At 24.0% G+C, this 15,528-nt stretch overlaps 1 protein-coding gene across 1 annotated transcript in view; it reads right to left on the bottom strand.

Annotated features, from left to right (window-relative positions):
- Positions 1 to 1,826: 1,826 nt before the first annotated feature.
- Positions 1,827 to 15,528, bottom strand: part of LOC132929513 (hemicentin-2-like) — a 318,477-nt gene continuing 304,775 nt past the window's right edge. The window contains exon 7 of the mRNA XM_060994902.1: positions 1,827 to 4,145. Within this exon, the coding sequence (XP_060850885.1) occupies positions 4,027 to 4,145 (119 nt within the window). The 3' untranslated portion in view covers positions 1,827 to 4,026. The remainder of the gene's footprint in view (positions 4,146 to 15,528) is intronic.

Genomic DNA, 15,528 nt, shown 5'->3' with positions numbered 1-15,528 from the left:
ATATGAGAAACCATAAAAATTCCAAAATCAAAATAATTTTGATCTGAATTATTTAGTAAAAATGTATAAACAACAGATACCTTACGCTATCAATTGTTTATTTAATATTTATAGTTTTATTAATTTATTATGTATATCATTTGTTTAAAAATCGAAAAATTATTGATTTTTCAATATTTATATTGTATTATTATAATTTATAAATATACTTAAACGTGTAATGTGTAAATAATTAATAGGTATCAACCAAAGAATTTTTAAAATAACAATTTTGACTACTATTACTTAGGTGTAACATATAACATTCGTATATTACTATATGTATCTGATAACAATTGCATTTTAAGAAACAAAAGCCGTATACAAAATAAATACAAATCAGATTAATGTACATTTATACTATTATACTTGTTATATATATGTATATATCTTATAGATGATGACAAATGTAATCACATATATATATATATTATTGGTTTTGTTTTTTTTTTTTTTGGGCGGGATGATATGTATTCTATATATTTATCTAAAACTAACAAATAAGTTGCTTTATAATTTTGATATTTTAATAACATTATAAACACAAACTACATTTAAAAATGTACACAGAATACGTTACCTGAGGTTAAATATTAAAGAGCTGTCTTTATTTTCACAGCGTTAGCTTCTTGAACAAAAAAAAAACGATTAAATTCATAGAAGACACTGTTGACAACGAGCTATTTTTGGCCTCATAACGGAAATTATTTAAGAACGGAACATTTAGGATTCAACTATTTTACAAGAATATGTCACCAACAGATTTTAAGCTATCGCTAGAAATCATATTGAACCTTAAAATGAGATAGAATTAACATAGTGTATTTGCTAGATGACGTTTTACCAGTGTGGCCACGGAACAATACAAAAAAAAAAACGCTCGATCAGCTGATCAGGTTTTTATTTACCTGTAATCCATGGAATAATATTTATGATTGATTGAAGTTACAGACGTGTGTATTTTCTGCATTAGTTCCTAAATATGATAAAATATTCCACAGTAAATGCTAAAATACACCACTTGATGTAGGTAAGTAAACGACTCATATTAATTATTAATATAATCATATAAATTAAACATTATATAATATGTAACAACTTATTACAACATCTGTTTTTAAATTCACTACTTTTCGTTTTTTCTAAAACCATTTTCATCCGATATAGACGATGATCTATTAAATTATGATAATACCGTTTAGATTTTTCCGTGATAAATATTTAAACTTTAAAGTATAAGAAAAAAGATGAACTTACAAGTATCAGTTTTTTATTATATATTTACAATTCAAAATTCACAAAAAACTTGTTTTACAGAACAGACATATCCATTATATATCTATACATTAATAATACATATATTTAAAGGTAACTGCACGTGTATTTAAATATGGATATACATTCGATTAAATATAATATATTTTATTAAGGTATTAAATATAAAAAGAATAGTGAAATATATTTTGACATGCTAAAAATGTACAAATAATAAATATTTTCTACAACATAATGACATTGAAGTATTATAAATAATTGTCTAAGTTTAGTCAATATTTTATTGTTTTATACGGAAGATGGGTGCTTTTATATTATTATTTGTTTATATTATACACGCATATAATAATTTGAATATTCTATTTAAAACATTTAAATAAAATACTTTTAAATCAATTTTAGCTTACAAATGTGGTATTTTTTTTTTTTTAATATCATTATTATAATATTGATAAATCGAAAATACAATAACCTGTGCAGATAATAATACATTTTATTTTATTGACAATGTATACAATTTATAAATATAATAATAAAAAAAAAAATAAAGATATTTATTGAACGTTAAAAAATAAATATAATTTAAAAAAAAAATGGTTGGTAGATACAGTAGAATCGTTTAAGCTGTTTAACTACATACATGGACAGTGCTATAATTTACAATTGAGTACTTTTATTAAAATAATATATAGTTTAACGATTCATCTATTGCTCACAATTTTAGAAACATTTGAATCATCACAAATTGCTTATTAAGGTGTTAAGTTATTTAAAAATAAAAATAAATTGTGTATGGATTTATAATATGATACGTACATCGTGATTACTTTAAAGTTTAGCTTGTATTTTCTAATAAAGTATTAACGTTTAAAGAAATATTTTTAAATATTTTAAATTTGAATTTAAAGTATAACACAAATTATTTTTCAACAATTATATTTTTACCTTTTTTTGTTTTGTTTATTATTATTTTTTGAATTTTTTGAATCAAGTAATAAAAACAATTTCCAAAAACGTTAATACTTGTATGTTTACTTTCAAAATAATCACCTTGAACAAATTATAACAAATTGTTTATAATGTTTGTATAATAGTACTATATATAATACAATTTTTGTTATAAATACTTGTCGTTAAATTCTGAATTTATAGATTTTTAATATATGTTTATTTTTAGATAATCTGTAATACTGAAAATTAAACGTTTTGTTTGTATGATTGGTTATTAAATAATAATAATAATAATTTATGTTTAGTAATGTTGTAGTTTTTAAAGCACAAATTACATTCGATTTCCAATGAACTGTATATTCTACATGAGAGAATTTGAAAAAGTTTACTGCTCTAAAAATATTTGTGAAAAAAAAAATGAGAAAAAAATGATGACGTTGTAAAACCAAAAGCTTATTTGTTCCTTTTGGAATAAACATACGAACACATTGTTTAAAGAGAAAAATAATGTATTCCTGTGCATTTCCTTTTTGTACAAAAACTAATATCAAAAAGAATTCTCAAAAGCCCGAAAATTTGAGACATATTTGCATTTCCCTTTAATGTTTCACAAATAGTTCAATGAAGTGTATTGTTTTATTTCATCAGGGGTTACTAAGTTTAATATTTCAGCGAATAGTAAAGTTTTGCAAACGTTGAACTATGGCAAACAAAACATGGACTTTGGTGACTCATTCAACCATGATAATATCAATTAACCAACTTCACATTAGTTACACATTTCCAAGACATTTCGGCTTTAAAATAATTATTTGCATTCATATTTTTTACAGGTATATTTTAGCGGTTAGATGTTAAATTTCGAAAACGCATTATCGTGTATTTATATAAAATTCCAATCCAGGTTGTCATTTGTTAAAAAATATTTGGTAAAATAAATTGTTTTCAGATATCAGAACAAATTACTTATTCGTAATACTTTATAAATATTTATTTACACAAATTAAAACAATTTTTAGGGAGTTGGACACATCGATGAATAAATTAGTGTATATACGTACTCAATAATATAATATTAGATGTATAAACTTAACATTGTTCTTAATCTTAAAATGTACAACACAATAAACACCTGATTGAAATGACCTTACTTGTCATTTATTTTATATCTTTAACGCGTATAATAATATGTCCAAGAAACATATCTTCATTATTTCTACATTATTATATTTTTAAAACTAAAATGTACAAGCCAAAATCGTAAACGTATGGATTTACATAATATCATGGAAAATATCAAATAAATATCACCAATATATACATTTTTCTATATACGAATCGTATACACCATTTAAAACATAATAAAAACTAACACGGATAAAATTTGTAACAGAGTACATAATATTTTTATTTTATTATAATTATTATAATAGTATTTTATTATTATCGAATCATAAATTGTTTAATTGGTATATTATAAAGGTATCGACAGACGTATTAATGAAATTATAAAACACCATGGCGTAGTGTGTAATGACGTAATATTATTTAATATCAAACAACAGTGTTTTAGAAATTATTAAAAGCTATATGTCCGTAATCAAAAATGTATTTACAGTGTTCATTTATTTCACACTTAATCTGTCATCGTTATTATTATTAATATATTTTTTCTCCTACAATAATAAAGTTATTTTATAGGCGTAGCGTTTTTCGTTTTTCACGCGCTCACTGCAGTCGCACACCAATAATATTGTGCTTTCAATTTGTATTCAAGTTGATGAACATCACTAAGGACGGTATGAGTATCCATATGGACGGACAGCTAAGCATGTTCAGACTCCGTCCGTGTCCGTGCTGCATGGCCGCCGGGTTCTCACCTGAAACAACACGAAATGCATCCGTCGTTACAACGTGGGCAATTGTTCAACTACAATACAAACATGCAATTTATATTTTACTTTATTCAACTATATTTGGGTAAATTTTGTAATAATATAATAATAATATTCTCGCCGAGTTCTGTAATAATATTACTATACTATAGACGTCATGATTTTGGTCGAGTCACATGATATTATAATGTTAAAATGATGCGAGTATACGACACTTATTTTCTGGCCCTAACTATTCAGATTGTTCGATGATGTCGCACGTTAAGATATTCGTAACGTGTATGGATACATGTCTTATATGTATTTGGGAACGATAGTCACGATGATTGACTGGTCATATATACCAGTAAGTGTCACGTAATCGTGAATTATGTGATTAGAAAATGTCCTATGTTCTCTCATTAATATTATAAGCTTTATTAAGTATTAAATATTTATGTATAAGTAACAAACAGAGAATAAGTGTTTAATTTTCAAATCAACGTTCTAAAATTAGATTGAAAACCTATTAAATTTAATAAAGTATGATCTAATATTTTTACTATTATAATTTATTAATGTTGAATGTGGTGGTACAATAATTTCCCTATGAATAATATTTAAAATAAATTAAACTGGATATTATATTCGTATTTTATTGATGTTACATTTATAAATATATATATATATTAGGTACAATATATTATACATAATGCATAACTTAATGGCCGGATATCAGTTCTAAGACTTGAATTCATAAAAAAAATATATCTAATATATTTTTCTAAATATTACAGTCAATTTTATTAAATTTACTTACGAAATATTGTTTATTTCTAAAAAGTATTATACTAATAAGTAATATTAATATTTAAACATTTACTACTGTTACGTATTTTAATAATACAAAATAAATTGTAACACGCATCCAAGACGGGATTATGGATATAATTCTGTCATTTGATCCATTTTAATTATAAGTTATAAATATGGCAATAATATTATATATACGTATTAGTATTGAATATATTATATTATAAAAATAAATAAATATACCGACTATAATATAATATTGTATTGAGAAACAATGTGTTACTCGTATATATTAAATGGCACTGAATATAGGAGGCTAAAACTGTAATAATTAATAATTTTACCTATTAATAGTTATTATGCACAATTACCAACGTCAAATTAATCTATATAAATATGTAATTATCTTATAATATTCATATTAAATAAAATATAATTCATATACATTCAAATATATTATTTATCACCATTATTCGATACGTCAATGGTACTAAATTTCGTAAAGTACCTATTATTCATATTTTTCATCATTAAAAGTTAACGTAAATAACATAGTTATGTATAAAAGTTACTATTTACCCATTTAATACAAATGCATTTTAAATTTAAATTTAAATAGATACCTAACACAAATAAGATCTATATTTTAAGTTTAAATAGTTTTATTCGGTGCTTAAATTGTCTTCTAAAATAGTCACCTATCTAAAAAAAGACGTCTGTATGTCACTTACTTTCAAAGTCTTATACATCGAACAAGATCATCTTTAAAATAAAATTATTTTAAATAGTGTTAATCATCGAAAATACTTAACATGTCTTTCAATACTGATATCTATTTAAAAAAATATATTTATATACATATATAAATATAATAAATACACCAAATAACATAATAGTCCATTCATTAAATCAGGTAGCATAAAAGCAATCATTCGAAATTGTTGAAAGTGAGTGATAAGTTAATGTGCCTTGCATATATGATGGTAGTACAATTATTATAATAATGTAAAACAATAAAATATGAGTAATTATATTATTTTAATAGAACATTTTAATAAGAAAATTAAATAAAACCGTTAGTGACTGGTAGTGTGCTCTGTTGTCAGGGACAATAACTAATTTAGCGTACTGTAAAATGTCGAACATCGTTTCTCTATACAAAAATAATATACTCAACTTGTTTTTATACATACTAAATGCTATTCGATGCACAAATAATGGTAATTTCTTTCGTTCGGTATTAACGTTAGTATAATTAGTTTATTCATATAAACTATAAAATAATATTATGATAATATTGTTATATTCGTATGACAGAATATACCATTTTAAATTATTAGCAAAAATGAATTAATTAACAATATTTTGATTTTAAGGGAAACATCGTAATTTAAATTAACATATTCAAATAAAGAATTATTTTTAAAAATACAGCAGTTGCAAGTCAGTTTTTACTATGCATGTGTGTATTGTGTATACCTGTAGCCTAAAATCTATATAAAGATCTATATAATGGTTATACAAAATATTATCATTTATCACCAAACTAAATTTAATATAACTACCCTTCAATTTACTTTATAAGATGTTTCTATCCAATCTTATAGTATTTTCATAAATAATAATACTCGATACTCATGCAAACGTAAAAACCAACAATTACTAAAATATGTTACATGTTATCAGAAGGGTTAAAATCTTCCTAACTATTAAAATGTTCATAGCAATATTGAATTGTGACGAGATTATATTTAATTTTTAATATGAAGATGAATTGACATAATATTACTTTGTGTAGAGTGTATATTTAGCAATCAAGATTTAGCATAAGTTTTTACACCGACCAATGAAAACCGATCGTCAGTTGACTGATTGTCTTAGACCAAAAAATGACCAGGGATATTAACTATGGATAACTTAACATGTTAATCATACAGAAAAACAAATGAACACGACTAGTTAGCGAATGGCTTCGTAGACCGTCAAATATGTCATTCTATTGTTTTATTCTACCTAACTAAAATTACACAACTACAGATCGCATAGGCCATAGACAAACCGGATATCGTCCGAGCCACCATGGTTTAAAAATGAATGCATTATTTAATGCTAAGTAAAATAAAGTAACAAGAATTTCGTCGAGATTAAAAAAATGTATATACAAAAAAAAAAAGATACTTTTTAGTGAGATGAATGTGACTTGTCGTCCCAGTGTTCTGGTCTCATGGGATGGTTTAACCTAAACGCATTCAAGATATATGTATGATGTTCGATTCGCGATAACTTTCGCCCGAGACAACGCCACCGTAGTTGTACTTTACTACCTATGTAGCAGGATACCTCTTACACTTACGGATAAATAACGACTGTTCTATTTATCTAAATGATTGCAACGCATCGAACATATAATATAAAATAGTTACTTACAGTAGTATATTAATGTATATTCTATGCTATTATCATCGTAATTAAAATGTATAAATAATAATTTAAGTATGGTAATAATGATTATTTTATTTTTTAACAGTTACCAAATGTAGACACTTAAATCATTACTTGAGGCCAGCGGTCCTAACTTAGGGCCTGCAGGCACCCTTTAATACATTTTGTATGGTCCACATTAAAACTGAATTTTGTATTCTAAAATCCAAAATTCTGAACTTTTAAAGTAAATAATATATAATTATTATTTTATGGTTTTATGGTTTTATTGTATGCAATATATTTTATTTATCTTATCTTATTATTCTTATATCTTTTAATTATTATCATTGAAAATATAACTAGGAACTAGCCATTTTTACATCCGGGGAAAAAAAGTACTTCAAACGAAAACCCCTTTTTATGTAAATAATACGTAAATTCAAATTTATTCACTGCATGTACCCATAAGTAATTTCAAAATTAATAATTGGCCTTTTTGAAAATCCTAAATGGGGCGGGGGACTAGTATTTTGCGGTATAGTTGATTAATATAGGTACCACGTTATAGTTTTTTGATTGAAAATAAAATATCATTTCTTATCATTTCGAATCTTCTAGATTCTAGATTCTTTCTAGAATTTAAATGGGTAATTATTGATATTGATATAAGCATATAGGAAAAAATTTGGTCAAATTTTAGGGAAGGTTTATATTTTCTGAATGAAGTACCACACTTAAACAGGAAAATGAATTCACATACCTTATCAGTTATCAGTGTTTTAAAATGTGTTTTATATTTGATTTCTAAATTATAAAGATTACTTATTATGCAGTAACATAAACTATATAATTCACAATAATAATCATAATATGAATAACAGTTGATACGAATCTAACATAAAATACTTCCATAATAGCGAAAAATCAAAAAAATAATTAACTTTCTAGTTACTAAAATGCCTTAATGATATAAAATGATTTTATTTCAGATAGATAATACGAATTGGGATAAAAATAAAAATTATCTGTAGATTCTAAAAATAGAGCAATTTTATAAACAATACATACAGAATCCAATTCATAAATAATATTTTAATAATAATAAACTATAAAACAGAACTATTTGAGCTCCTTTAATATCTACTTTTGAATAATATACGTTAAAATGTACAGCGAGTATCAGTATATTGCATATTATAATTTATACACATGGTACGCAATTTTAATACTGTGCATATATATACCACTCCATCCGTTTAAAGATACCACGGCCTTTCTCGACAAACTGCAGTATAACTTTACTTCGAGGGAAAACGATTTTGGTATCGGTTATCAAAGTTTTAAAATTACTTTCGAGAAATGTAAGCGATTGTCAATATTAATATTTTGCAGAGTTTACAATAAATATTATTGTATTCGAATTTACATTTCGCAGCGTAATGGTTGCGGAATGGCGAGAAAACTTTTTTCAGATTACTTTTTGAATACGTTGCGTTCGAAAATTCTACCTATTCGAAGATACTGTTGGTATATCAAACTTAGTCAGTTATTCATTTAATATAAATCACCAACAAACGATCGTTGTTTATAATACGAATGTACCGTTCTTCCAAAATAAATAAGGAATCGTTTAAAACAAATTGTTTGTATAAATCAATGGCTGTTTAGTGATAATCGACCAAATTTAACTTTTTTATTTATTTATTTTTTTACATCATATCATTCGAATAACATTAATTTTCATTTAAAATTGAATTTATTATTGATAGGTGTAAATTATTTTAATTATATGTTTCATAAAAAGACAGTACGATCACGATACATATTATATTGATTTATTTTCACTAGAACAAATGTATAGAATGTTGATCCATGTGACAACAATTTATTTATTTAAATGATTTAGACAATACAATATCATAACTAATGTGTAGAAACAATATATACTATATACACATTAATTATTACAATGGCAACTTTAAAACTCATAGCAAATTACTCTTAGCTTTGTTTTAATGGAATGTGCAGCATATTGTATTACATTTTATTTATGTATATACTATATAAGTATAAAATATTAATGCGCTTAGCATATTTTATGTAAATAACTCAAATACCAGTGTGAGCGATCTAAAAATAGAAAAAAAATATTAAAATTACAATAATAATAAAAATAAAACTTTTATTTACTACTTATTTATTTAAAAACATATTTATATATTATATTATAAATATTATAGATCGATTATTTTCCCCATAAACGATTTAAAATTTCTACAATTTATAACTAAAATGAAAAATAATCAATAATCAAGGTTAAACAACGCATGTAATATAAATAATAAACACGTGACAATAACAATTAGATGTTAAGATACCGTGAAATAATTTATAACAGATGCACGAAATAATAAAAGACGTATTTTATCATTAAATGTATATTTGATTACAGAAAATATATATTTTTAGCTATAGAAAAACTTATATATATCATATCTTTCAATAATATATTTTTATAAAATGTTTAACAGTGACAAGAAAGTTCTGAATACGGATGCACACAATGAATAAAATATAGAGTATAATTAAATAACGGTATTCAAAGAGCAGTGCAATATGATTCAAATAATTTTTAAAATACTGATGAAGTTACTTTTTTTACATAGTAATTTTTGAACTTCTTTCATTATTGAGTAGATCATTGAAATGGACATGGTAAATTTTAATTCAATGGTAAATAATTGAATACGAAAAACAATTCTGAGTGGAGATGGTTATCAGCCTCTATTTCTAAGGTTATTTTATAGTTTATAAATCGGATACGATTAATATTAGTCAATTAATTTTATATTTATTAGTAATGTGATATTTTCAACTATAACTACTTTTTACCTAAAAAATTGCATATTTTATATAATAATTATTATAATAGGATACTATAAATGTATTATAATTATTATTAAATTATAGTCCATAGCGACATATTTTAGAAGTGTGTAAATTCAGTACAATGTTATAAAATTGCTTAAAAACTAGTAAAAATAATTTGAAAGTTCTATTAAAAATAGAAAATAATTTTTAATTTTGCAAGTGTTTAAAAAAAAATTGTACTTTTGATACTTTTTAAAAGCACAAAAAAAATTATAAATTGTAATAAAATCCCACAACAATTTACGAAGAACTTTGTACTAAATTTCAATCCTTAATCCTTATCTATTAAATTCAAAAATTGAATACTTTTCTAGTAACAAAATAGTTTACAAATGTTCGTTATTTTGACGAATTTTACCAAAATTTGGACTTGTAACTCTTTAAAAAAAAAATTGTGACCTTGTATTTTTGATATTTTCACATTTCTGTAATTAAAACATTGAATACCATCTTGTATTCAGTTTTCAAGCTTGTTTATTGGCAAACGAAATTAAATCTCTATAAACAGTACAATAATTCCCGAAATATTTTGAAAACCATGAACTCATGGGTCTAGAAAATGTATATTTTAAATTTTCAGTGTAAATTTAAACTCTCTTCGGTTACTCATTTTTAAAATAAAAAAAAAAAATTAAATTGCTAATTAGTTTAGTGTCGATTTTTCAATTTTTTTCGTAGGATATTTCATTTTTATTTTTACCAATTATATTGAAAATTACTGTAAACTATTTTACTTTTGACTCCTCCATTGTGCCAATAACATCTGAATTTCCAAAAAAAAAACCATCCTCATAGTCGATAGTTTGTACATTTTGATTCTTTCAAAAAGCACAAAAAAAATTATAAATGGTAATAAAATCCCACATTGTAAAACCAATACATTCGTCCCTGTGCTCAGAATCTAAAATATACGTCGCAATTTAAGAGTAGTTGTAAATGTCATATCCCCAAGAGACCCGATAATACTACGTGTGTTTGTTTTTATTATTATTATTGTTATTTGTTACATTTATTATTTTATACGAAATGCCTACTCAATATTTCAGAATATTATATTATAGTTTTGTAGTATTTTATTTGTTTTTTTCAACTGCTTGAAGTAGTAATGCAATGTGTTTGTCAAGCAATTTTACGTTCCCACAATTCGCTTAAACTACTCATCTGATTTTTACCAAACAAAAACTAATATGATTCTCGGAGCCTCGTGGGAGTGATTTGTGCTTGGTTATTCCCTTGAGAGAAATATTTTACGGACAAAATGAGGAGTAAAAATAAGGTGACTGTTGTTACTATTATTCGTTTAAACTACTTCGCCACTTTTTTCGCGACAAAAAGTAATAATCTGATAGTTTAAGGCGCTGAACGTGCCTAGGTAATAATGTGACGCACAAACTCATCGTTAAACAATATAATAATTTGGATAACAGATGTATTCAAACTTTTACATCGGATGATTCTTCCGGCTGTTTAAAACATACTGACGACTCCAAAATTATTAATGACAAAACAATTTTATATTTTTATACAAGTGTATTTTTTTTTTTAATACAATATTAATGTAATATATAAAATATCAATTATCGGAACGTGTCACCGATAATATAATAATTAAGGTTAATACCTCTAATAATACTTATTTTCATTATATTTTTCTCTATCGCGCTACAACCGGCCCCTTGAAAAACGCTCTTCATGAAGTACAATATTTGAATACCTTATATTATAATAAGATATTATTATCTGAGTATTGGGTAGGTTAGTGAATAGTGATATAGTGTGATATGGTAGTCATATGTTAATTTATGGTACATCGATAGTTATGATTATAATATTATGACGTATGACGTATGTTATTACGATAGTTGTTCAAACACCATCGGTTATTAAATTAAATTTAAAATTTTTGGAAACATCGTCTTTTATTACTAGACCCCCCCCCCGCCCAATATTATTTAATAGAATAAAAATAGTTCAAACAAAAATTGCTTAAAAATAATTAACACATATTTTACTACCGATGGCATAACTGCACCTAACTCGTAGTATATATTGTACATTATTTATAATATTATATAAGTACCTATACATATTTTATAGCTTTTTGTGTATAAAAGTAAAACATAATTAATATAAAATAAATACGTGTCTTTAATGAAAGTGTTTTAAAATGAATTTAAATTTAAATACTTCGCAGAATTTTCTTATGATTTTCTCATATAAACTGTATTTTTATTTATTTTTAACTTTTAGAATTAAATACTTTTTGTAATCTATATCTTTTAATATACACAGCATTTATACTAGGTATTTTATTTCATCATATATATAATAATATTTCCAAACTTTTAAAGAGTACAGTAAATATTTTATTATAGTATATGATTTATAACTTGTCTTGTTTTTATATCAAGACCATTTTATTTTTAATTTCAGAAGTTTATCATTAATCAATACATTAAAAAAATGTACGTCTTTATTTATAGGTTAAATTTTCACATTACTCTTAAAGTATAATTTTATACGTGTGTCAAAACTAAATGGTGAATTAAATGGGAATTATGAAACTTTATTTAATTTGTTTAATGTTCATAAACTTTTTACTTTTTGGTCATGTGCTTTGACACGCCTTTGTCTAAACTTATGTATATACATAAATCATTTTTATTGATGTTAAATTATTATTAACTGAACCACCACCACACACACACAAAATAAAAATAAATACCGAATATGTCCAAGTCACTTTAAGTCAAACAATATTAATAACTAATTTATAAAAGTTACAATAATTTGGAAAATAGTTTATAATTACATTCCCTCAAACTTTTTCTATATGTGTTTAATCCTCATATACTTATCAAGAATTCGAAAAAGTATAAAACACTGAATCTAATGACAAGGTGATTGTCAGATATCCAACAATAACTACTTTTGAAATTGGATTTGTTTTTCGATGTAACAAAACTTTCGTACATTCAATCTATTTAACGTTGTTCGAAATAACAATATTATGTTTTTGTAACACGATGCCGTGCGATATTGAATAAATAACTAAATAGGTACACGTTAAAAGAAATTTATTTCGATAAAGGGTGTAGTTAAATGCGTATTACAGCTTACAAATAATGTACACCATATACAATGGATAATATGCAATCCATGCAGGCGCTATACAACAACTATATTTTTAAATATTAATGAAATGCGTTGGCTTTCCAATATTTATGAAAAGAATCGAATTTAATATTCCGTGTTTCTCTGACATATTATTTTTAATATCACACGCAGTTTTTCAGGTTACACAGATCGATTTGTCTGAAAATATCTTGCAATAATAGTGTTACAAATAGCCCAAAATAAAAATATAGCGACCCAACGTAATTTTAAAATAATTTGAATTCATCAATGATAATACATTATTAATAAAAATAAAAGAAAACACTAAAATCATTTAGACGTTGAAACGATTCAATCCAAAGGTTAATTGGGTTTTTGGATAAACCATCAGATTTTGTGAAATGAGACTGTTTTGATCATAGGTATAATACACATAAGCTGATTACAAAAAGTAATGCCTAATGCTTAGCAGCAGATTAGACGTTTGGCTAACCTAACCTATTATACCAGTTTTCTACAAAGCGCGAAATTAGTGTAAACTAAAACATAAGCACACTGACGAGGACTGTAGAAGGGTCTATTGATTAATACATAAGAAAAATTCTATAGATCAGCTGTTGTACAAATGCTTCCGCTAAAATTAATAATTCATGAATTTTAAATAACTTCTAATTATAAGTTTTACTTTTAAATTAAAATTAATATAATTATGTTTATTTACGATTATTATGAAGTGACTTAAATTGACATTTTTTAAAATATTGATGCACCTAAATTGTATTGATTTGTTTTATAATAATAAAATATTGATGACATTTTAAGTTATTTTATTTTTCCTATTTTTACATTTTAAGGTTTCTAAAATCTAACATCATTAGCTGGTAGTCGTATAAATTTATTCGTACACACATTTTTTAACATACTATATTATTATTCAATTCTAGTCGAGATAAATGCAGTTCGTTAGGATTTATTAGGTATTTTAAGTATCTAATAATTTTCTTGGTAAATACAACTTTAGTATTTTTATATAATTATACATTATTTCATTATTTTTGCTTTCATTAGGTATAAATATCTAAACCTAATACGTTTGAAGGACAAGTTTTTCTAATTTGGGTATTTAAATATTTTGGTTTTTCGGATTATAGTTATTTAAATAAAACTTTCCATGTAACCTATTTTTTTACTTGTATTTTTAGTTTTGTTTTATGTAACGTCAAGAAAAGAATAAAATGAAAATAAATACTAAATGACACAGTAAATAAAAGAATTAAAAAAAAATTCGCAGTACAACAATAAAACTTTATATCTTCACTATAATGTTATTATTAAGTTGTGTAAAACTTTAAGATAAATAATCAAAAAATAAATAAATTTGTGTACATTTTTCTTCTAATGAGAGAATAAATCGTTTATCATAAATCTAATAGGTATATTGTATTATTTATTTAAATATAACGTTCTAGTATTATATAATATAAAGTTTTTATCAATTTTTTTTTTTTTTTATTAAAAAGATTATGATTTTAAAAAAAAGGAGTGGAATAATGTCATAAACTTTCAATTGAAATTTACATACTTTAATACGAGCGTACAAAAGTGTTCTAAGATTCAACTTAATTCTAATAAATACTTTTATAAATCACTGTCTTTTCAGAACTTTAGATAGGTAGTCTACAGAATAATTGAGAAAATTTAATTGTTGATTTCATAATTCATTAATATTAAAATTTTGCCATATATTAATTTAAAAATGTAAATGTAATTACTTTAAACTGTGTTTACAATCAAATTTAATATAAGGCACCGATTCTAATTTAGTAGGTATGTTAATTAATGATTTTACTTAAATTACAATTTTGATCGGGTTCAATGTGTTAAGCATAAAAATATTATGTAACTACAACTTGAATGGAAAATCAAGGATTTCTTACATTTCTTTACTGTTTTCACAATTTTTACTTATAAAAGCAAAAAATTTGTTCAATTATTAATCTATATTAGTGCTATATGAACATTTTTAAATTTTTAACTGACACAATATATTATTTTCTATGAAAAGATAAAATATGAAAAGTATATACAAAGCCTAAGGCTTTGT

The sequence above is a fragment of the Rhopalosiphum padi genome, chromosome 4, assembly GCF_020882245.1.
Source record: "Rhopalosiphum padi isolate XX-2018 chromosome 4, ASM2088224v1, whole genome shotgun sequence".
NCBI classification, from domain to species: Eukaryota; Metazoa; Arthropoda; class Insecta; order Hemiptera; family Aphididae; genus Rhopalosiphum; species Rhopalosiphum padi.
The sequence above is the reverse complement of the archived record's forward strand: the minus strand, read 5'-3'. Positions and strand labels throughout refer to the sequence as shown.